Genomic DNA, 24,476 nt, shown 5'->3' with positions numbered 1-24,476 from the left:
CTGATAAAAAGATTGTCATCCCGATTTGCAAGCAAAGGCTATTATAACATATAGAGTTTGAGTTATATAATCATTACTGTACACTAAGTTTTCTCAAGGCTCCTCATGACCACAAAAAGATGCAAAGTCAAGTCAAAAAACACTGAGAAGAAATATTATCTGTAGCAAGCTGCTCAAACATGGGGGCAGATGGGAAGGGCAAAGAGGAAAAGATTCGCCTTAAGGAAGAATTAAGAGACGTAGTAAAGAGCAGTCACCAAATTGAGGGGATAAAGGAGCTGCCTTTAATGACAACCCCAAGCCCTGACTTCCCACCCTCTTTTTAACCAAATCATGTCCAGGGTAGCCTTCTAAAAACAGAGGCTATCGGGAAAGATGGAACCAGGGCCCCTCTGGACTCTATCCTGATAAAGATGGAGCTGTGTCATGGTCCAGGCTCTGCTTCAGAGAGAGGGACGGAACACCAAGAAGACGGAGAGGAGTAGGCTGTTGAACCACCACGGGGCACAGTCCGTAAAGCGGCAGAGAAAGAGGAGACTCAAGGGACAGTGAGGCAGAAGGTCTGCTTCCCTCCTCCAATTCCACCCCAGAGGGCCTCCCTCCACTGCCAAGCCAAGCACAGTTGTCACTGGAGCAAAGAATCACGCACCCTCAAGGAAGGCAGATCCATCTTGATCCAGGGCTAGGTACACTTACATTATTGTACTTCAAGTAAAGTCAATGGCCCATCTAGTCTAGCATCCAGTTATCACAGTGGCTAAACAGATGGATGAGAGAAACCAGCATGCAGGGCCCGCCAACAGCAGCCTGGGACATAGCTATCATTTCGAGTTTACAATGCAGTTCTCAGATTAAAAAACAACAACCCAGTGCCCTCCAGGCATTGTTGGATTGCAACACCCATCATCTGCAGTTAGCATGGTCAATGGTCAGGGCTGATGGGAACTGCAGTTCACAACATCTGGAGGGCAGCATAAATAGGAAATATGCCTTTTAAAAATGGTGCTTTACATTACATGACTTAACAGGGTGTGCAGTTGGTGCCCTTAATACCAGACACACACTTTGAGGTTGGATGGGAGTCTCCATACTAAGACCACAAACTGAAACTAGAAAGGAGAAGGTTTTTGTTTTAGTTAAGTGTGGGGCACTTTATGGGCAAGCCCACACTGAGTATCACAAGCTGGATTGTGTTACATGCCCAGTTTTGTCAATGAATAATTCATTGGGGTATTCTGACAATTCTCTAGTCACATCTGAGCTTCCCACTCTCGGCTTCTTCTTGTATTACACTGAAGTGACAAACCATCTGTTATTGTAAGCCCCCACCACCCCACCTCCCAAAGCCACTTAGGCGTTATGCCTCCAACATCACTGCATCTGGAAGAACTGTCCTGCAACCCTATTAACAAGACTAGTGAGAAAAAGGCCCCTTTGCACTATGGTAAGCTGTCGGTTCCTGATATTAAAACATCTTTTTCAAAGAGATCTGTCACACTGAATGTTGTCCTCTACCATTAGTTAGCTCACACTCATTGAAATATTTTACTAGAACAAAGATAGCCAGCATGGTGCTCACCAGATATTGTGGACTCACTCTCCACAGCCCTGACTACTGGTGGGGCTGAGGACAGGTGGAGTTTAACATCTGGAGGATACAACATTGGCTACCCTGATCTAAAGGACCTGTTTCAGGGCTACAAAAAATCACAACCTTACCAGCAGCCAGCAAATGTCACTGGTAATTGCAAAAGGGAAACAGACTCATTTCTTGCACTTCAGTCCACTCTAATAGGAGTTGGAGGTAGAACAAATAACTCTCAACCAACTTGACCACCTAGGGCAAGTGCTCTCTCACTACCTTAGTAGAGTTCTTTGAGTGTCAACAAGCATCAGACAGAGGTTTCCTTGGACTTTCAAAAGTATTTCTACAAAGATTCCTGAGTAAGCTTAGGAGTCCAGGAATAGAGAGGAATAAGAGGACAAGTCCTATTATGGATAGGGAACAGGTCCACACAAGGGCAGGACCCCTAATTCAATAAGAGTTAAATACACAGGTTCTCAAAATGAGTTGGTTCCAAACAGTCTATATCTCAGTGAATTCTATATTGCTCCTAAATCCTAAACTGCTGCCTTCTGTTCATGTGAGGATTTTCTGAGGTCCAGTGTGACTCCTGTGCCCTGCTTCCTGATTAATGAAGTCCCTCCTCAGAGAGAAGTGTGAGCTAAGGAATGAGCTGCCTGGATGCATGTGCAAACACTACCCAATGGCTTCTGATCCCAGCCAAGAGGTTCTGATGTTCAAATCTCAAAACCCATGTTCTAGCTTGCTGTTATTATTTATTGTTTGTAAGCTGCTTTGTGATTCATTTGAATGAAAAGCGGCATAGAAATATAATGAATAAATCACTCAATCAATATTTGGTTCACTGTTGTTAAAATTTAAGTAGTACTTTTAAGATTACTTAAATGAATGACTTTTTTAAATGAATGGTGCTACATTTTTATTTTTTATCCAATAGCACCCAGAGAACCACGTTTTCCACCCTGTATGTAGAGTGTTCATATTAATATCAATAGAATTACTACTGAGTAGATATTGAATTATTAGATCACTAATAGAACACAAATAAGGAATTAACCTGTTATGGAACTCCAGGCTCTCAGTACAAAATCCAGAGAAACTTTTAAAGCAAGAGAAACTACAGCTAGATAGGATTCCACCTGTACTCAAACAACGTGTTATCCATTATCTCTTTTAAACTTGTGTCTCTACAGGCACATGGTCTACCTATTGGCTTTTTCTTGAAAATATTAGCCAAACGCTGCTCTTGTGGGGTCACTTGTCTAAACTTGTGAAACTCAATACTTTTTGGGTTGTTTTTTTAATAGTGGTCCCTGATGCCAATGATGAAGTATAAAGAGTCTATGAGAATTTTAAAACAAAGGGGGAACAAATCCAGTACTTTTTAATTACGTAAGAACAAAAACCCTTAATACTCTTCTAATTCTTTACATTTAGGTTAGTAGTCAGCAATGAAAAGAGCAAGGAAGCTTGTGGCACCTTAAAAACGAACAGATTTATTGTGGCACAAAATTGCACGCACCAGCGTTCATGCCACAATAAATCTGTGAGTCTTTTAAGACTCTTACAGCAAAAACAAACTAACAAGCCTACCCTTCTGAAATAGTCAGATGGATTATTAAGCTATATCTTTTTAACTTGTCCAAACAAAAGAAATGCTTAGTTTTTAATGGATAAACATAAACAGTAACTCTTGGCACAAACACTGAGCAATGCAGCTCCAACTGTTGCTTCTTACAGGGCCAGCCTTGTATTTTCTTGCACCTGTCCCTGATAAATCACTATTTCCATTTTTGTATTTGGACAGTGTCTAGTTTATGTATGATCTTTGTCTACACTGACCAATTAACCCAGTTTTTCCAGTGACTGAAATTATTTTTGGAAAAAATGAAACAAAATGGATAAATACAAACTAAACTAATAATAAAAATCATCAATACTAAACTAGTCTTCACCAATCTATGATTTCATGTTGGGGCTAATGAGAGCTGAAGTGCAAAACACCTGGAAGGCTGGACTTAAATAACACACAAACGGCCTAAAGCCATTATGGAGCAGCATAAAATCAATAAGAAAATAGCACTTAACAGCACTTGTTAGCATGAGTTTCTAAAGCTGTCATTTCTCCAGGTTTGTCAGCTTCCACAGTATCTCTAAAACAGGGGTTCCCAAAATGTGGTGCGAGGATGTCTGTGGCATGCTCAAATTAAATATTTAATTGTAATTTTAATGCTTCTTTAATGTATTATTATTTGAATTCTATGAAATATATATATTTTCTCATTTATATATATTACAACAATTATTGAACCACAATTTTAACATTTCCAACTTCAAAATGCTAATACAATGAAAGAAATAAAAGCAGCAATAAAAATACAATTAAGAATCATAGAGAATCTAGCACAGTGCACTGCAATTGTTATGTCTGGCAGTAAAATCATTAAATGGTCCACCAAGACTATCTGCAACTATCAAGTGGTTCATGAGGGTGAAAAGTTTGGAGACCACCGCTCTAGAAGTTAAATACCTAAGAAGTCGCATCTTGCTATGGATGCATCTTTGCCTCAAGTGCACATGCATATAAATGTATGCACACGACCATAAGGTACATTACTAATCAGGTCACTTATAGACACTTGCCATTTCTCCGTGAAGTTTTCTGCACTGGTGTTGGTATGCATTTTTGTGCTGTTGCCATCTCTGAACTGGTAACCGTTGCTATATGGTTTGCTTTCACTTTGTCTGCCCAACTTACTCCCACTGGAGCCAGACGATTAGAAGTCACTGTTGCAGATGGTGTCCTAGGCAAAGAAAAAAGTCACACATCTAGCATTTTCATTAAGGACAGATTGATACCTTCCATGTATTCTTCGTCTCTCACTTTTTCAGTTCCTCATGGAACCTAATCATTAATTATCCAAAGCACAAAAATTAACCGTGATTGCACTACTCAACACCACTAATTTAAAACCTGAACATATAAAGATGCAGTCACATGACTATTCTACCCAAATAGGTTGATTTTATCAAAGTGGGATCCATATAGAATACGTTTGTGGGAAATGGTCTAGAAACATGGCAAAACTAAATGTTGAGCTTTGACAAAAGTATGTATGCTTTCACTTGTGTTGCCTCTTTCCATCTAGTTCTCCACAGCAAAATGACAGCAAAGAGAGGCAAACTTCCTCTATTTCTTACACTGGAGCAAATTTCACATTTGGAACTTGCATCCCCAAAGGCTCTAGCATGAGTTTAGATGTGGATGAAGACAGTGATATTTATTTTTAATTGTAATGATTCCCTCTCATAGCAAACACATATGGTGAATGCTGAGAGAATGCTCAGAGGAACTGTAAGGTTTGCAAAGCAACAACTACAACAACAATCATTCCATTATTTGGGGGGGGGGGGACACAAACAGCCCAACAATGATTGGAACATAGTAGCTAAGCAGGAAGCGAAAAATAGAAAGCTGATGCAAGTTAAGTTTAGTAATAAAAGCTACAGTGAGAAATCTATGCCAATGAACAGATCTTTTCAAAACATCTCTGTTTTCACTCTTGAAATAGGAAAGTGTTTCAGTTTCCATACCCAAAGTTCAGACTTCTTCGAGCGTTTGATGTTACACTTATTCTGTCAGTTGATGGGCTTGGAATTACATGACGTCCTGGAGACATCTTCTTTACTTCCCATGCTAGTGAAGTAGGCCTGCAAGTTCAACGTGGAATACTAAGTAAAAACTAGGCACTGGTTTGCAGTTAAAGCCACAATGTTGGATGCTGTAAAAGTGCACAATGCAAGGCCTGCAGACTGCTTCTAGTGGTCTCCATGGAAGTGCTCTCAGACACCCTCCTTGGTGCATGAGTTTATCCCTGATAATTGCCACATATGGAGAGTTCAGGGGTGGGCTAGATGAGCCTCGTGGTCCCTTTCTATTCTATGATTCGGTCTGTCTAATCCACACTCTTGCTTAGAGCAGTAAAAGCCAGATGCTTGTGGGAAAGCCCATCGTGGGTGTTGGGGAAGAGCCCACACTCACCACCAGCACAGCTTTAAGAGGCTCCAGCGAGGCCTCAGGACACTGATACTGCTGCTACTGCTGCAGCAAATGTCGAAAATGTTTTTACATATTTTAAAATGTTTTAAAAGCGTTTTTACTTTGTTGTACCACTGTGAACGATGGTTTTTATTTATGTATTTTTATTTTATTTTATTTTTGTTTGGGGTTGGATAAATGTTGAGTGGGGTGGGGATTAGGTTTATTTTAGTATAATTGTTTTTGGCTTTGTTTTGCTTTTACTATTTTCTTAGGCCATTGTAAAGTCTGTATTTTGCTTTTTAAGGGGAAAGAGTCAGGGCTGCCTGGGAGTGGGCCTCAGCTAACAGAATGGCTGTGGCGGGTTCCACAGGGGCAGAAGCACCAGGACAACCAATCTCAGTGATCATGGGCAGGAGGAGGAGCTATGCTAAGACCAGACCATGTCATTACTGAGGAGGCAGGTTTAGTTGTTGTCTGAGGACTATCCCTGCCTCCGGGTCTGGTCCTGACCGGAAGGATACTGGAATCAGCAGGGGAAACCCACATGGCCTGAAAGTGTTGCTGTGCAATGCCAGGTCAATGATTCATAAGACCACTGCCATCCACAACCTGATTGTGGATGGAGGATTTGACCTGGCATGTGACAGAGACCTGGTTGGAGGAAGCAGATGGGCCTGTCCTTGCTGCTGCTTGTCCACCACTTTTCTCTTACACACGACAACCCAGGTCATTGGGCGGGGAGGGGGGGTTGCAGTGATTTTTAGGAAGTCATTAGTTTGCACCAGGCGTCCTATTGGGAAGACCCAGTTTTCTGAGTGCATGGTCTGGAAGTTGGGCAATAGGGGGCAGTACAGGATTCCTTCTGGTGTACCAACCTCCCCGCTACACCAAGGATTCCCTGCCCAAGCTGCTTCAGGTCATGGCAGATGTTCTCCTGGAGACACCTAGCTTGGTTGTCCTAGGGGATTTTAACATCCATGCCAACACAGCCTTACAAGGGGCCGCTTAGGACTTCATGGGAAACATGGCCTCCATGGGGCTGTCCCTGAATAAGTTTGGCTCAACTCATAGCCGCGGACATGCCTTGGACCTGGTGTTCACCTCTATGGATGTTGGTGATCTGACATTAAATAAAAGTGAAACAAAAGAAGTGCCATGGTCAGATCACTTCCTGGTGCAACTGGACTTCTCCGCGACCCTTCCCCTCTGCAGGGAGGGGGGACCGATTTGGATGGTCCGCCCCCACCACTTAATGGATCCAAATGGTTTCCAGGGAGTGGTAGGTGATGTTTTATCCCATATTGATGGCCTTTCAGCTGATTCCCTGGTGGCCCGCTGGAATACGGAGTTAACCAGGGATATTGACTGTCTGGCTCCGAAGTGCCCTCTCCAATTGCATGGAGCCCGGAGAGCCCCGTGGTTTTCCCCGGAGCTGAGGGGGATGAAACAATCGTTGAGACGGCTAGAGCGCCGGTGGCGGAAAACTCACTCTGAATCAGACACGGGTTAGAGCTCAACGTCGAGCCTACCAAGTGGCAATGGCAACAGCGAAGAGGACTTTCTTTGCCGCTTCTATTGCATCTGCAGAAAACAGCAGCAGGAGACTCTTTCAGGTGGTTCGTAATCTATCGGAACCACCTTCGTCATCGGGGCCAGGTAGGGACCCCAAGATCTCCTGCAATGCTTTGCAAAGTTTTTTGCAGATAAAGTCGCTCAGATTCGGAAGGAGGTAGACTCTACCGTGGGAGCAGGGCCGGGGCGGGAGAGTGCTAGAGTATTGTCTAGTCATGTTATATGGGATCAATTTCAATCTGTTACCTCCGAGGATGTGGACAGGCTGCTTGGACAAGTGAAACCAACCACCTGACTTCTTGATCATTGTCCATCCTGGCTAATAAAAGCAAGCCGGGAAGGGATGGGCAATGGGCTCTGCAGGGTGGTGAATGCTTCCCTCTGTGAGGGAACCTTCCCAGATCTGCTGAAAGAGGCGGTCATTAAACCGCTTCTTAAAAAAACACCTTTAGACCTGGCCATTATGACCAACTATCGCCCAGTCTCAAATCTTCCATTCTTGGGCGAGGTGGTTGAGCGGGTGGTTGCTGAACAACTCCAAGCATGCCTGGAGGATGTGGACCATTTGGATCCCTTCCAGGCCTCACCATGGGACTGAAACTGCCTTGGTCACGCTGGTCGATGATCTCCGGCGGGTTAGGGACAAAGGTACCTGAGAGCTGTTTCCTGGTTCTGCTGGATCTCTCAGTGGCCTTTGACACCATCGACCATAACATCCTTCTGGACCGTCTAGAGGGGCTGGGAGCACTGTTATACAGTGGTTCCGCTCCTTTCTCCTTAGTCGTGTCCAGAAAGTGGTGTTGGGGGATGACCCCTGGGCTCTCACTTGTGGGGTGCCTCAGGGTTCCATCCTCTCCCCCTGGCTTTTTAATATCTATATGAAGCCACTGGGAGAGATCATCAAGGGGTTTGGGCTGGGTGTTCATCAGTATGCAGATGACACCCAGCTCTACCTCTCTTTTAAATCAGAACCAGTGAAGGCAGTGAAGGTCCTGTGTGAGTGCCTGGAGGCGGTTGGAGGATGGATGGCAGCTAACAGACTGAGGTTGAATCCTGACAAAACAGAAGTACTGTTTTTGGGGGACAGGGGGCGGGTGGGCGTGGGGGACTCCCTGGTCCTGAATGGGGTAACTGTGCCCCTGAAGGACCAAGTGCGCAGCCTGGGAGTCATTTTGGAGTCACAGCTGTCCATGGAGGCACAGGTTAATTCTGTGTCCAGGGCAGCTGCCTACCAGCTCCACCTGGTACGCAGGCTGAGAACCTACCTGCCTGCGGACTGTCTTGCCAGAGTGGTGCATGCTCTAGTTATCTCCCGCTTGGACTACTGCAATGCGCTCTACGTGGAGCTACCTTTGAAGGTGACCCGGAAACTGCAATTAATCCAGAATGTGGCAGCCAGACTGGTGACTGGGAGTGGCCGCCGGGACCACATAACACCGGTTCTGAGAGATCTGCATTGGCTCCCAGTATGTTTCCGAGCATAATTCAAAGTGTTGGTGCTGACCTTTAAAGCCCTAAACGGCCTTGGTCCTGTATACCTGAAGGAGCGTCTCCACCCCCATCGTTCAGCCCGGACACTGAGATCCAGTGCCGAGGGCCTTCTGGCGGTTCCCTCATTGCGAGAAGTGAGGTTACAGGGAACCAGACAGAGGGCCTTCTCAGTAGTAGCGCCCGCCCTGTGGAACGCCCTCCCTTCAGATGTGAAGGAAATAAGCAGCTATCTTCTCTATAAAAGACATCTGATGGCAGCCCTGTCTAGGGAAGTTTTTAATATTTAATGCTGTATTGTTTTTAACACTTGATTGGAAGCCGCTCAGCCAGATGGGCAGGGTATAAATAATAAATTATTATTATTATTATTATTATTATTATTATCATCATCATCATCATCATCATCACCACCATCATCAGAGGATGAAGGCAATGAAGATGCCTGTTGTTTGCCCCTCCAGCAGCTGGAATTCAGAGGTTTAAGATTATGAAATCTGGATGTTTCATTCAGCTAATGTTGCCAGAGGCAACTGACAGAACTATCCTCCATGAACTAATTGAATCCCCTTGGTTGAGCCAGGAGACAAATGGTTAATTAAAACTTTAGAAGCATATAAATCAAACACACACAAGGCATAGCATCAATTTGAATGAATGAATGAATGAGAAAAACTCCTTTAAAACTGAACCCTGCTGGAATGGAATAGCTATATATAGGGGAAATGTTTCTTTTAGGTGATGTTCTCAAATTCAAACATTCATATGGCTGATGCTTCTTTCTGTTGAATAATAATTTTGATCTAGAATCTACATGATACAGAAGATGAAGTTGCATGAGCAAGAGCCTCAGATGAATTTGGGAAGGGGCCAGGTGGAGATCAGAGGACTCCATTATACAGAACCATCGTAACATTAGCGTTAAAAATGGCCAGAGAGAAATGGTTTACACAATCCTGGCTTACAAACCACAATACATCTGCATACAGCTCCTTTACTCCACACTTCACATAAACAAGAAAATAAACCAGGAACCCACAGTTAACCATAACTGTGCATAGAGTTTGGTTCAGATATAACAGCCAAACCATGGCTTGGGTTTCAGGGTTGTGCCTTGAAGTGCTATGCGCCATCTTCCCCACTTGCACTGAGTTGCATCTCCCTCACTTCTGGTTCAACGTAACAATAGGTTTGCAGTAATCTCAGATCAGACAAACTTAGTGAGAACAAACTGCAGCTTGCCTCCAGATCTAGTTAAAATATGACTTCCCATTCTAGTTTAGATACAAACTATGGTTTACAATAATAATTGTTTACCTGATTTCAAACTACAGCTACTACAAATGAGGAAGGGAATTGAAGGACACACAGAGAAAGGAGTGCACAAGACTGATGGCCAAACTGGTTAGGCCACAACATGCTAGCATTTGGGACACTATCTGAAACAAAGTGCCTGCCATATAGAGAACAAGCATAATAAAAACAACAACAACTACTACTACTACTACTATTATTATTATTATTATTATTATTATTATTATACCCCACCCATCTGGCTGGGTTTCCCAAGCACTCTGGGAGGCTCCCAGCAAAATATAAAAAACATAATAAAACGTCAAACATTAAAAACTTCCCTGATCAGGGCTGCCTTCAGAGGTCTTTTAAATGTTGTTGTTTTTTATATTTCCTTGACAGCTGATGGGAGGGCATTCCATTAGGAGGGTGCTACTGCCAAGAAGGCCCTCTGCCTGGTTCCCTGTAACTTCACTTCCCACAGTGAGGGAACCACCAGAAGACCCTCAGAGGAGGACCTCCGTGTCCAGGCTAAATGATGGGGGTGAAGATGTTCCTTCAGGAGCACAGGGCAAGGGCTATTTAGGGCTTTAAAGGTCAGCACCAACACCTTGAATTGTGCTCGGAAACATACTTAGAGCCAGTAAAGATCCTCTAGGACCGGTGTTATGTGGAAAGTTATATGGAAATATTTTTCCAATTACCTGCTCTGGGCATCAGCCTTCTCCAGCTTTTCTTGAAGCTGTATCCAATCAATCAAAGCCTTGAAATCTCGTACATAGTTGTCTAGCATCATTAACACTTCCTACAACATAAATTTATCAAAGGAACATATCATATACAAACCAAGAACAGAAATGAAATAGAACAAACAAGGATCAACCCAGCAGCAAATAATTATGAGGAAAAAAACTGTTTTTAAAACAGTACTTATTCTGTATAATATTTCACCAGCTACGGTATATCTAGTTTGGCAGAACATACCTGATTTCCATTGTTTTGCAGCCTTTGGAGACAAGGCATTTATTGAAATTAAGAGAACAATGACAGTATTTTGGAGTTGGTGAAGCTTATCACGTTAGTCCCAGGAAGATGCAACAATAAGGAATAGTAGAAGGTGCAACAGCAGCAGGGCTGGTTGGCGTGGTGGTGGTGTAGAGGTCACCAGTGGCCCCCTATGCAGGCATGGGCTTTAGCAAATGCTCATCAATGCTGATTCCGACTCCAGCTCTCACTTCAATACTTAAAGGCCAAGTTCACATATTATGAGCCTAGGAAGCTGCCTTATACTGGTCCATCTAGCACAGTACCGTTACCATGGACTGACAGCAGTTCTCCAAGGTTTCAAACTGGGTTTCTCCCAGCCCTACTGGGAGCTGCTGCGCATTGGACCTGGGACCTTGGGCATTCATGTGCTCTACTACTGAGCTTGAGCCCTTCCCAAAGATTAATGGGTTTAGCCACCCTTGACTCTGAAACCAGTGACAATGGTACAGAAAATAAGACAGTTCAACAACAACAATAATAATAGAACAATAGCCATAATACATTACAATGAAGTTTAGATGCATACAAAATATATTCAATAAGTCAATTAACAGTGTCCAATGACACCATCATTATGTCCAGCTTAAGCAATCCATTCAGTAGTTCATACTAAGAGACCTAATTTGCCCAAGTCAACAGAGCAGAAAAAGAGGAATGATTTTTTAAAAACTGAATTCCCTTAACAGCAGACTCCAAGCAAGCCAGACTGCTATACCACTATATCAAAAATACAACCAAAAATGTCCAACTGAAAGCCCCATTTTTGCTACAAGAAGGTCTGCTATGGGCAATAAAGTTCAATTTAAAGGCTGCAATTTACACTATTAAGAGGGAGAAGGAGAAAAAGTTCTGCCAGAATTATGCTAATTCTCATATTCTGAAGAGTGCCATTTTGTATCCGTGTGTGTTCTTCTTCCTATGGAAAAAAAGGGGGCTCCCAAAGAGGAGAGGGAGTACAACAGCCCTGGAGCTACCATATAAATTTCCTCTTCCATGGAGAGCAATGAGAGGCAAAATTCGAAAGAAACAAAAATCTGAAAAACCAAACTATAGGCCTATGGAAGAAGAAACAAAGGTGTGGAAAAATGCTTCCCCCACCCTTTCTACTTTGCCAGCGTGAGCCCAGTTGACTTGAGATTTGGTGATTTCACCACCTTAGGGTTACCATGTGCTCTGCTCTACACAGGAAAGTCCTCTATTTGAAGGGACTCTCTATTTGAGGGATGTCAAAAAATCATGACGGAAGGAGGGTTGGTGGCCCTCGAAGTTGCGCCTGGTCAGCAGAGTTTGCAGGCATCTCCACCATGGCGAGATGTACTATATTTCTATTTAAATTATAGCTATTATTTCCAAATTTGTGTCTATGCATATGTTACTATATGCAGTTTTAATGCAAATTAACGTAATCGTCTATCCTCTGCTTTGCTGAGGCAAGTCTTTGTTGGTAACATGCAACTGGCCACCCTCTCTTTAGCTGATTAATTATGAAGAGAGGTGCTGAGAGTCTAGGTCACACTTCATTATTCTGAAGAAGCTGTATCCATTCTGCCAAGATGGTGTAATAGGGAATAAAAAGAGAGACTATTAAAGATGGCCTTCCCTGCCAAAAACTGAGTGGCAGTTTTTGTTTATTAAATTGTAAAACACTTCCAGCCTCTCTTCCATGTCTAAAAAAAGTACATAGAATTAAATTTATGGGATCCATTGCCACAACATCACAATCCGATTTCCAACTCCCTTTTTATTTAAAGGTGCTGAATCCTGGACAGTAGCGTAAAGGAGATCAGCTTCATGTTAATTTAAAAGGCAACCAGATAAATTCATGGAGGATCTATCAAATGGCTGCTATCCATTACGTTAAAATTGACATGTGGGGTGCTTATGTGAACTCGCATTTAATTTTAGAAGGAAGTATGATTGTATTTTCAGTGTAAGTTGACAGTCTGTGTTGTGTTGTTGCCTCTCCTTTATGAAGAAAAAAACTTGGTTTTGGGTGTGTGTTTTCCTTCTTAAATTTGCCACTGAATATCAGCTGTGGGGAAGTGTCAATCTGCCTGGGAGAGCTATTACCACCACTTGCTGGAGGACCTCTGACTGGCCACTGCACAAAGCAGGAGGGTGGACCCAGAACAGCTCTTTTAATAAAAGTACATTTGCATCAATTATTTGTTTAAAAAAGAGATGATTAATACACTAAATCTTTAAATCAGCTGGAAGAAGTAGTTCTAATAAGAACTTTTTCTTTTTCTTTTCCTTTTTAAATGGAAAGGACACAATAGATAGTTGTTTGCAGTGCCAAGTCAGCAGGTAGTAAGACATGTTCCACAAAATGAAATATTAGAGCTGGCATCCAGTCGCAACCTTGCCAATGGCAGATCAAGCCTTCTTCTCTTTCAGGTGGCCACAGATGGGAGCGCAGGCCACAAGAAGTAACATGCCCAGAGAACATGGCTAAGAAATGAACTCTCAACCTGAAGATTTGCCCGTTCCTAAACAGCCACTTAACTTGAAAACATGACATTTTGTTTCAAGAGATGCCTGCCATGCAGAAATTACAGTTAATGGCTGAAAGGAGCCTATTTCAAGAAATGCGTAGCTCTGCTGTTATCCAAAATTATCAGAGCAAGCACCATGCAGCTGTAATCTGAATCCTGTTTTACGAACAAGGGAATACAAACAAGACAAGCAGCTGGAGCGGCCCCATATCCACTGATGCACATCTTTCTCCCTAAAGCTATGAAGGCCATTTTGTCCATCAGGAGGCAGCCGAACAAAAGTGGCTCTGAAAGCGTTGTTACAGGCAGGCACCCAGATAACTACATATAGATGTACAGCTAAAATTACCAATTAGTTTACCAATTGGCTGCAACGGATTCGATTGGTTTGTAATTAATTCTAGTTACTGGCGCACACAGCAGGATGGTTGGCGCCATCCCTTTTGTCCTACTGACACACAATCCTTGCGCACAGGGCCCTGGGGTCTTGGCCATCAATACAGCTCTCCAGTTCACCCACAGTCATGAGTGCAGCAAATATACCCTACAGTGCTGAAGCAGTGGAAATATGTACCACTTGAAAAGGTGCTGACAAAAAAGGAAAGTCTGTTTCTGTGCTATAGCCATGATCATTTAAAAATCCCATTATTTTTCAAGGGCAAGTGCATCCCTACAGCAATTTTTAGGGGAAGAAAACTTGATTTATAGGAGCTGAGATGGGGTTGTATTTATGAAGCTGGCTATTAACAGTACAACTCCATGCATATATGCTCAGAAGTCAGCCCCACAGATCTCAATGGGGCTCACTCCCAAGTAAACAGCTAAACCATGGTTTCATGTTACAAGGACAAGCCTGGGTGAACTTTGGGCTTTTGAGATCATCCAACAAGAACACAGGGAAACTTGGAAGCTTCTACTTTCACTTTTGATTAACCATCGCTGATTAATCACAGCTTAGTGTAATGCTCAACCTAAAGTGTGCTTAATCTTAGCTAAGAAAACAAGCCAGCTTCATAAACCACAGTTTGACCGGATGAATACGTCTGTAAGCTGCAGTTAGTTTACAAAGGAAGAAAAGGTTTAGGACCTTTCCTTGTGGCCATGCCAGATGGAGGGTTGGGCGACCAGACCAGGGTAAGGAAAGTTCTGCGGCATGAGTAAAACTCCACATTATAAGGTTGCCATATGCCTCTTTTTCCAGGACACACCCTCCTTTTCATGGACAGAGTCATCATACTGACCCATGGTTAAAAGTGGAAGTCACCAAATGTGTCCTCTTTTTTGCTCTTCAAAATATGGCAACCCTAGTTCTGCACTTAGGCAGAAAGAACAAATACACAAATATAAGAAGGGGGACACCTGCCTATTAGCAATCCATGTGAAAAGGATCTAGGGGTCTCAGTGGACCACAAGCTTAATATGTGTCAACAGTGTGATGTAGCAGGGGGGGGGGAAGCTAATGCTATTCTAGGCTGCATCAACAGAAGTACAGAACTACCTCATGTTATGTTTGCTTCATGATGTTTTTTCAGGTTGCATCCCGCGGCAACCCGGAAGTACCGGAAAGGGTTACTTCCGGGTTTCGCCACTCACGCATAAGTGCTAAATCGCGCATGTGCACAAGACCAAATTGCGCCGCACCCCTGCGCAGATATGGTACTTCAGGTTGCGGGCTTTTCATGTTGCGAACGGGCCTCCGGAATGGATCCCATTCGCAACCAGAGGTACCACTGTATAGTGTCCAGATCAAGGGAAAATATAGTACCACTCTATTCTGCCTTGGTCAGACCACACCTGGAATACTGTGTCCAATTCTGGGCACCACAAATTAGACAGATGTTGACAAGCTGCAACGTGTGACCAATATGATCAAGGGTCGGGAAACCAAGCCTTCTGAGGATTGGTTGATGGAGCTGGGAATGTTTAGCCATACCCAGATATGATAGCCATTTTCAAATATCTCAAGGTCGGTCACATGGAAGAGGGAGCAAGATGGTTTTCTCTTGCTCTGGGGGATAGAACTCGAACTTGGCTTGAAGTTACAAGAAAGTAGATTCAGACTAAGCACCAGGAAGAACTTTCTGACAGTATGAGCTGGTCAACAGTGGAATGGTTTTCCTTGGGAGGTGGTGGACTCTCCTTCCTTGGAGGTTTTTGAATAGAGGCTGGATGGCCACCTGTCCTGGATGCTTGAGCTAGGATTCCTGCATTGTAAGGGGTTGGACTAGATGTCCCTTGGGGTCCATTCCAACTCTACAAGTCTATGATATGTTAGCCATCTTCAATATCTAATGCGCTGTCACATGGAAGATGGAGCAATCTGGCTTTGTCCTGCTCCAGAGGGAAGGTCCTGTTGAAGTCATAAGAAAGGAGATTCTGACTAAACATCAGGAAGAGCTTTCTGGGCGAAAGAGCTGTTTAATAGTAGAAGGGACTCCCTCGGAAGGTGGTGGACTCTCCTTCCTTGGGAGTTTTTAAGCAGAGATTGGATGGCCATCTATCACAGATGCTTTAGTTGAGCTTTCTGTATTGCAGGGGGTTGGACTAGATTACTCTGTAGATCCCTTACAATTCTACGATTCTGTGAGTCTGATTCTTAAGCTTCAAAGTTTCATACAGTATTTTCAAAACAGTTCTACAGATTAAAAGGTAAAGGTAACGGAAACGGTAAAGGACCCCTGGACAGTTAAGTCCAGTCAAAGGCAATTATGGGGTTGTGGCGCTCATCTCGCTTCAGGCCGAGGGAGCTGGCATTTGTCCGCAGACAGCTTTTCTGGGTCATGTGGCCAGCAGGACTAAACTGCTTCCAGCACAACGGAACATTGTGACGGAAACCAGAGTGCACAGAGACGCCGTTTACCTTCCCACCGCAGAGTGCACAGAGACGCCGTTTACCTTCCCACCTATTAATCTACTTGCACTGGCATGCTTTCGAACTGCTAGGTTAGCAAGAGCTGGGACAGAGCAATGGGAGCTCACCCCGTTGCAGGGATTCGAACTGCCGACCTTTTGATCAGCAAGCCCAAGAGGCTCAGTGGTTTAGACCACAGCCCAACCCGCTATCCACTTGAGTAGAATACCTCCATTTGCTAGTTTCTCTTGTATGGCTTCTGCGTAGTTTATAAAATATGTATGATTGCTCTGTAAAACTGCTAGAGACTTAATTTAAGCCACATTTAAGGGGAAAAAACCAAAAATGTCAACTGCTAAAAAGAGCATTGATGTGGAATGCCACCAATGTAAAGTAACTTGGGGGAAGCCCTGAACAAATCTCATGTATTTTGTCTCCCTATCCCACTCATCTGCCTCGGACACCTCAACAAATGCAGGAGAAGAAACAAGACTGTAACAAGGCTGCAACTCTGTACACAACAATTCCTGTTTAAGTCTATGGAGGTTGGATAGCGAGAGAAAGCCCAGATCCCCTGAGAACTTAGTAATTTGATTCTTGTCTCTATAGTGAAATATTCATTCATTCAGTTCTGTGTGGGCTAGCACTGAAAAAGCAATGCTGGTGTCTAGGAATAACTCACCAAAGGCTCCTGAATAAGTTTAGAAGTCATGAAATAAGAGGAGAGGTCCTCATATGCATCAGTAACTAGCTAAAAAACAGGATGCAGAGAGTAGGAATAAAGGGGCAGTTTCCCCACTGATAGAAAGTGGATTTCTTCCACAGATTAGTATTAGGACTTGTGCTTTTAAATTTGTCCATTAATCATCTAGAGTTAGAGGTGAACAGTGTGCTAGCCAAATTTGATTATGCTACCAAATTGTTCAAGGTGGTTAAAACAAAAAGGGATTGAAGGCACTCCAAAATACTCTCTTCAAAATTGGTTAACAGACAGTAAAAGCAAATGCAATTCAATGTTAGCAAATGTACACTGCTGCACATTGAGGCAATTTTAAAAAATAGAACAGATGCTAAATGGAATCTGAAACACAGGTGACTGAAATGTTGACTTTAAGAGTGCAGTAGCTGTGAAAAAGGTGAATGCCGTGCTAGGAATAATTAGGAAAGGGGCTGAGCCCCACACTGACAATACCATAATGACACTATATCTATGGTAAAGACACACTTGGAATACAGTAGTACCTTGGGTTAAGTACTTAATTCATTCCGGAGGTCTGTTCTTAACGTGAAACTGTTCTTAACCTGAAGCATCACTTTAGCTAATGGGGCCTCCTGCTGCTGCCGCGCTGCCGGAGCACGATTTCTGTTCTCATCCTGAAGCAAAGTTCTTAACCCGAGGTACTATTTCTGGGTTAGCGGAGTCTGTAACCTGAAGCGTATGTAACCCGAGGTACAACTGTACTGGTTACAGTATTCAGAACAGAGACTATGGAGCTGTATCTTTTTGAGAAAAGGTTGGGGAAAGTGCATAGAACATGAAGCCTATTGCCTATGTTCTACCACCCCTGCTGGAAGCAAGGAACCTCTGAATATGAGTGCTGGGATTCACATAGGGGGAGAATGCGGCTGCAACTGAGTCCTGCATGCAGGCTCCCCTTATGCATCTGGTTGGCCACAGTGAGAAGAGGAAGCTGGACTAGATGGGACTTTGGCCTAATCCAGAAGGGCTCTTCTTGTGACCATTGCCAGCCCTGTACATGTGCAACTCTAGCAGAATTACATCCGTAACGGCTTAGATTTAGAACTGCTGCCAGTTCATACAACACTGCCTTACATGTCAGATTAGTAGCCCATCTGTCTTAGTCTTGTCCTTTCCAGAGTGGAGCCCCTTTTCCTGTCAGGGGCTGCAATTCCTTGGGTGTAATCTGTTGGGGGCTGCGGACCAAGGAGGGATAATACCGGCTTCCCCATCCTTGCCACTCTCATGACATTTGGGTCAAGGGTCACATGAAGCCTTAAGGCCACAGGTTGCTCACCTGTGGTCTACTCTGGCAGCAGTGTTCCAGAGTCTTGGAGTAAGACTCATCCTTTCCCATCATCTAGCTATTAAGATTGGATTTGGAACCGTCTGAAGGCAAGCAAAGTGCTCTCTCACCAAATATGGCCCCTCCTCTTGAGGTAAAGAAGGCACTATTTCAACCCACATCCTTCATTAATATCTATAACACTGGTCAACAACAAAGTTGTTGTCTGCGTTTTTTCAGTTGATTTAGGACGAATCTGATGCGCTGAATCCAAAAATCACATTGGTTTTGCTCAATCAGGTCAAGTTTTTGAGCTATGGCTATGTCTTTTTTTACATTTTTGTTCACATGTACGCTTGTGTGGAGCATTTTAGAAGAAGTTGGTGGGGGTAAAATGCCAGGTCGAATAATTGTTTTGATTGGAAATGATTATTTTAATGACAAGAAGTATTCAGGTCCGATAGTTCTGGGTGATTATGTCAAAAAGGGATCAGTTTGATGTCATAAAACCTTGAAATCTTCCATAAATTGGTGCAGCTGGGATCAACAGAAAGAACCAGAGCAGCCTCAAGTATGCTGATCTTCAATCAGCACGTCGTCCTGTAGCTCATTTTGATGAAATTCCAGTGCATATCTTTGGAGAACTTCCTGACATTAGTGACGAAGATGCCTCCAGTATTGAAGGACATGAAGAAGAAGAAGTGGTTCTTGAAGATGATGCTCCACATCCATTTTCCCAAAAGAAGTTGAATGATCTAGTTTGCGACCTCAGCTTGTCAAAGGACTCTGCCGAACTGTTGGCATCCAGATTGAAGGAAAAAAACCTCCTCTCTGACAGTGCTCGCATCAGCTTCTTCCACAACAGGCATCAATAGTACCTCCGTTTTTTCTCGGAAGAGAAGGACTTGGTGTACTGTGCAGATATTGTGCAGCTTCTGCTCAAGCTTGGAGTGCCACAGTACGAACCCAAAGATTGGAGACTGTTCATTGACAGCAGCAAGCGATCACTGAAATGTGTTCTACTATACAACGGCAACCAGTTTACCTCTATACCCCTGGCTCACTCGAGTACCCTGAAGGAGAACTATGAAGCGGTGAAGTATGTGCTGGAGAAAATTGGTTATGATCAGCATAAGTGGTTTATTTGTGTTGACCTGAAGATGGTGAACTTTTTGTTGGGACAACAGTCTGGCTTCACCAAGTGCCCATGTCTTCTGTGCATGTGGGATAGTAGGGACTGTGCTCAGCATTACACGAAGAAGGACTGGCCTGTGCGGGAGGAATTGGTGCCTTGCAAAAAAAAAAAAAGGAACGTCATCAACGACCCTCTGGTGGACAGAGACAAAATACTCTTCCCACTGCTGCACATCAAGCTCGGCTTAATCAAGCAGTTCACCAAGGCTCTGGACAAGGATGGTGACTGCTTCACTTGCTTGTGCCAGGCCTTTCCAGGATTGACCTTGGAGAAGTTGAAAGCTTGCATTTTTGATGGTCCTCAGATCCGTCAGCTCCTCAGAGATCCAGAGTTCGGAAAGTCAATGAACGAAGTGGAACTGGAAGCATGGAAGGCATTTGTTCTGGTAGTGAAGAACTTTCTTGGCAACAATAAGGCCAGAAACTATGCAGAACTTGTCAACAACATGCTGACTGCTTTCAGAAACCTGGGCGTCAAGATGCACTACCTATTTTCACATATGGACCGGTTTCCTGAGAAGCTGGGTTCAATGAATGACGAGCAGGGGGAGAGATTCCATCAGGACATGAAAGAGATGGAGACCAGGTATCAGGGTCGCTGGGACGCAGCCATGATGGCTGACTACTGTTGGACTCTGAAGAGAGACCTCCCTGCCGCTGAGCATTCCAGGAGTTCCAAGAAAGGGAAGTTCAAGCCCTGAAATTTGAAAAATGGTGAAGCAACATGCAATTTACGTGTACTTACCTTTATCAATGCCCAGCATTCAGTTTACAGTGAACCTGACCTGATGGAGAGAAACGGATGCCATTTCCTGATTCAGCAGTGCAAAAATACCCTAAATCAGTTGTAGAAATCTAGACAACTTTTAAAAAGTAAAAAATTGTTGCCCAGTGTAATCAGACACTTAGAATTATCCTAATAAAGAAATTCCTTCCAGTAGCACCTTAGAGACCAACTAAGTTAGTTATTGGTATGAGCTTTCGTGTGCATGCACACTTCTTCAGATGCACTGAAATAGAAGTCACCAGACCCTTATATATAGTGAGAGGGTGAGGAGGGGTATTATTCAGAGGTGGTGGGAATGGTTGATCCCCACCCTCTTGCTATATATAAGGGTCTGGCGACTTCTGTTTCAGTGCATCTGAAGAAGTGTGCATGCACACGAAAGCTCATACCAATAACTAACTTAGTTGGTCTCTAAGGTGCTACTGGAAGGAATTTCTTTATTTTGTTTTGACTACGGCAGACCAACACAGCTACCTACCTGTAATTAGAATTATCTGGTTAGGATAATCACTGCACAGAAATAAAGCTCCTTTAAATGAAAATGGATCAAACTCCTCAAAACCTTGATAAATCCAGAATGCAACTTTGAACATACTTGGAAATTCCATGGATTTCAATGACATATCTCCACCATATATATTTGCTTTTCCCTGGAAAATTTGCAGACTTCATTTCATTAGTCGCCAAAACACACAACTGCTGGAGAAAGCCTGCTTTAACTATTTGTTCCTGTATTCCAAACCATGAAAAAATGGCATGTGCATATTGCAGCTTAAGAAGAGCTACTGTGATTACAACCCTAAACACAAGAAAGCAAGTCCCACTGAGCACAACACTTACTTCCAAGTAAATGTGCATAGGTTTGAGCTGTAAAATACAACTGTCCTTAAGGCAAACTCCAAAGCTTGGAGAGATTACCAACAGCTGATTTTCTCACAAGCCTGTTTGCATCTCCACCACAACCCTTCTGTCTGCAGTTTCAACCGCAAACAGTCACCAGAGCCCTGTCTCATTCAAATACAATAAACATTATCCTCAACAACACTGTAAATCAATAATCTGGCCCACTCCCTCATTGCACTGCACACAGACATTCCAATTCCTATTATGTAAAGACTGAAATGTAATGATTACTCTTTCTTCATTTAAAATGAATGCAGGGGGTTTTCTTTTAGGAAGGCAACAAATTGCTTTAGTAATATAATAAATATTACTTGTTGTGTTTGAATAAATATCATTTCAAATTCCAAAAATGCAAACAAACTTGACCAAATATTCCACAGATGAACATACAATTGTCCTTTCTGATATTACTTTTAAAAAAATGATAAAATCCTTCAGTTGCAGTAGAAAAATTAAAAACAATTAACAGTTTAAAGAGATTTTGTATCATTATTTTCATTCAGTAACAATTTATAGTATACTGAGAAGCCTCAAACGGACTTCAAGTAAATTTATGCGCTTGGCTCTCCATCTTTCCTTACAGGGATGAAAACCTAAATGCTGACATACTATTTGCAAAGGGGAAAATATTATTACAAGTACTATTTGCAAGGGGAAATTGGGCCCCTTTCACACACTTATATGACAGCACATGTGCACTTCACATTGGATCATAAGCATAGTCAAGATTTTTGTTAGGGGTGGCAGAACCTCAGTTGCTATGTATTTTTATTGATTTTTTATTGATTTGGGGGGAGACAGCTGCCCCTCCCTGCCCCCTTGGCCACGCCCATGTATTGGATGCATTTACACATAACAACAATCTAAGGCTGTTGGGGCACCCATCTTGATCGCTCCTGCTTCACTCCTCCTGTGGAATGAGGAGGAAAAACAAACCCAGTAAGCCACCATTGAGCTTGGCATGCCTGTGATATCTGAACCCAGGAGTTTGTTCCTCTCCTAATGAGTCAGGATTTTTAGTATGCCTTAAAACATGGTTTGTTGTTGGATTATGAATCCTGGCTTACTTTAAAATGTGAACTTGGCGGTTGTGGGTACAGTGGTACCTCGGGTTACATATGCTTCAGGTTACATACGCTTCAGGTTACAGACTCCTCCAACCCAGAAATAGTACCTTGGGTTAAGAACTTTGCTTCAGGATGAGAACAGAAATTGTGCTCCGGCGGCTAAAGTGGTGCTTCAGGTTAAGAACAGTTTCAGGTTAAGAACGGACCTCCGGAACGAATTAAGTACTTAACTCGAGGTACCACTGTATATGATTCAGAGAGCAGCAGATAGGTCTGGTTCCCCAAACTGTTAAGACTGGTGTCTATAAATATGGATTGCCACATGCACATGTGAAGTTTTCACAGGTACACAAACATGTTTTGCATATTCCTGTTTAAAAAGTAATATGTGAAGCAGTCCACACATTTTTCCTTTCTTCTTTTCTATCTCTACATGTTTGTTGCCTCCAAATATTTGACACATCAGCCCTCCTTCCGGACGCCCTTTTGGAACAAAAACAGTTAAGACTTTTCAAAACGAAGGGGGAGGGAAACAAAAGAGAACAAAGTGTCTACTTCTCCCAAAGCAGTGCAATTCAGACCTTTGGAAACACCAAATTCTGGACCCCTTGATGGAGAGCAGGTGAGATTGAGATGACTCCATTCCCTCTTCCATCAGCCATGGCCAATGCTGAAATGAGCACAAATCCCCTACGCATGCTTACTTGGGAGTAAGCAGAACTGAGTGGAACTTACTAATGAGCAAACATCTGGAGAATTGGGTGCACATCACACACTGCTATTTCTGTTCTGTTCCTTCAAACCTTAAATAAAGCCCCAAACTACGGAATAATGTATGAGGAGGAAATATTTAACTTTATTTGTAGGCCTGTGCAATGTACCAATACATAATTCAAGACCGGTTTGAAGCAGCCCACATTGCGATAACTGTTTCAGTTTATTTGATCTGGCAATACATTGCAAACAGCCTTCAAAACTCCAGGAGGTGGTATAATTGCGAGCAATTTGAGAGGTCCTGTCCCTGTGTATTGGTGATTGCTGGCTGCTGCCTTCCAAACGCCGTTTTGCCTCCCCCAAAGTGAGATTGGCTGGCTGCTTCTTTCCCAGCCTTTCCTCTCTGATTGCTTCATTGCGGCTCTGCCTTCCCCCTCCAGCTGCTTCCCTGTGGCTCATCTGCCCTGCCCCTCCTGGCACCTAAAGAACCACCTGCCAGGCTCTGGATGGGGGGGGGTTCCCCTTCAGTGTCTCACTCCTCCACGATCCATCCTCACCCAAGCCAGGAATTGAGGCTCCTGCTTCTTCCTTCTCCCTCTCTTTGTCTAGGGAGGAGTGGAAGGAATCATTGAATCAGAGTTGGAAGAGACCACAAGGGCCATCGAGTCCAACCCCCTGCCAAGCAGGAAACACCATCAGAGCACTCCTGACATATGGTTGTCAAGCCTCTGCTTAAAGACCTCCAAAGAAGGAGACTCCACCACACTCCTTGGCAGCAAATTCCACTGTCAAACAGCTCTGACTGTCAGGAAGTTCTTCCTAATGTTTAGGTGGAATCTTCTTTCTTGTAGTTTGGATCCATTGCTCCGTGTCCACTTCTCTGGAGCAGCAGAAAACAACCTTTCTCCCTCCTCTATGTGACATCCTTTGATATATTTGAACATGGCTATCATATCACCCCTTAACCTCCTCTTCTCCAGGCTAAACATGCCCAGCTCCCTTAGCCGTTCCTCATAAGGCATCGTTTCCAGGCCTTTGACCATTTTGGTTGCCCTCCTCTGGACACGTTCCAGTTTGTCAGTGTCCTTCTTGAACTGTGGTGCCCAGAACTGGACACAGTACTCCAGGTGAGGTCTGACCAGAGCAGAATACAGTGGCACTATTACTTCCCTTGATCTAGATGCTATACTCCTATTGATGCAGCCCAGAATTGCATTGGCTTTTTTAGCTGCCACGTCACACTATTGGCTCATGTCAGGTTTGGGGTCAACCAAGACTCCTAGATCCTTTTCACATGTACTGCTCTCAAGCCAGGTGTCACCCATCTTGTATTTGTGCCTCTCATTTTTTCCCCCCAAGTGCAATACTTTACATTTCTCCCTGTTAAAATTCGTCTTGGCCCAGTTCTCTAATC

The 24,476-nt window shown here is 43.4% G+C and overlaps 3 protein-coding genes across 6 annotated transcripts in view; all 3 read right to left on the bottom strand.

The window, feature by feature from the left end:
- The window catches only part of ETFA (electron transfer flavoprotein subunit alpha), a 284,709-nt gene extending 266,766 nt beyond the window's left edge, over positions 1-17,943 (bottom strand). The window contains exon 1 of the mRNA XM_083698442.1: positions 17,939-17,943. The gene's annotated coding sequence lies outside the window, so the exon portion shown is untranslated. The remainder of the gene's footprint in view (positions 1-17,938) is intronic.
- The window catches only part of TSPAN3 (tetraspanin 3), a 939,276-nt gene that overhangs the window by 778,005 nt on the left and 136,795 nt on the right, over positions 1-24,476 (bottom strand). The window lies entirely within an intron of this gene.
- SCAPER (S-phase cyclin A associated protein in the ER) overlaps positions 1-24,476 on the bottom strand; it is a 220,411-nt gene that overhangs the window by 167,657 nt on the left and 28,278 nt on the right. For all 4 annotated transcript variants that reach the window (XM_083698190.1, XM_083698191.1, XM_083698192.1 and 1 more), the window contains 3 exons: positions 10,685-10,785; positions 5,180-5,296; positions 4,229-4,389 (listed from right to left, as the gene is read on the bottom strand). In XM_083698190.1, the coding sequence (XP_083554316.1) occupies positions 4,229-4,389; positions 5,180-5,296; positions 10,685-10,785 (379 nt within the window). The remainder of the gene's footprint in view (positions 1-4,228; positions 4,390-5,179; positions 5,297-10,684; positions 10,786-24,476) is intronic.

Source organism: Podarcis gaigeae (genome assembly GCF_964106915.1).
Source record: "Podarcis gaigeae genome assembly, chromosome: 9".
In the NCBI taxonomy this organism is placed as follows: domain Eukaryota; kingdom Metazoa; phylum Chordata; class Lepidosauria; order Squamata; family Lacertidae; genus Podarcis; species Podarcis gaigeae.
Note: the sequence above shows the minus strand (reverse complement) of the source record. Positions and strands in the feature narration are given on the sequence as shown.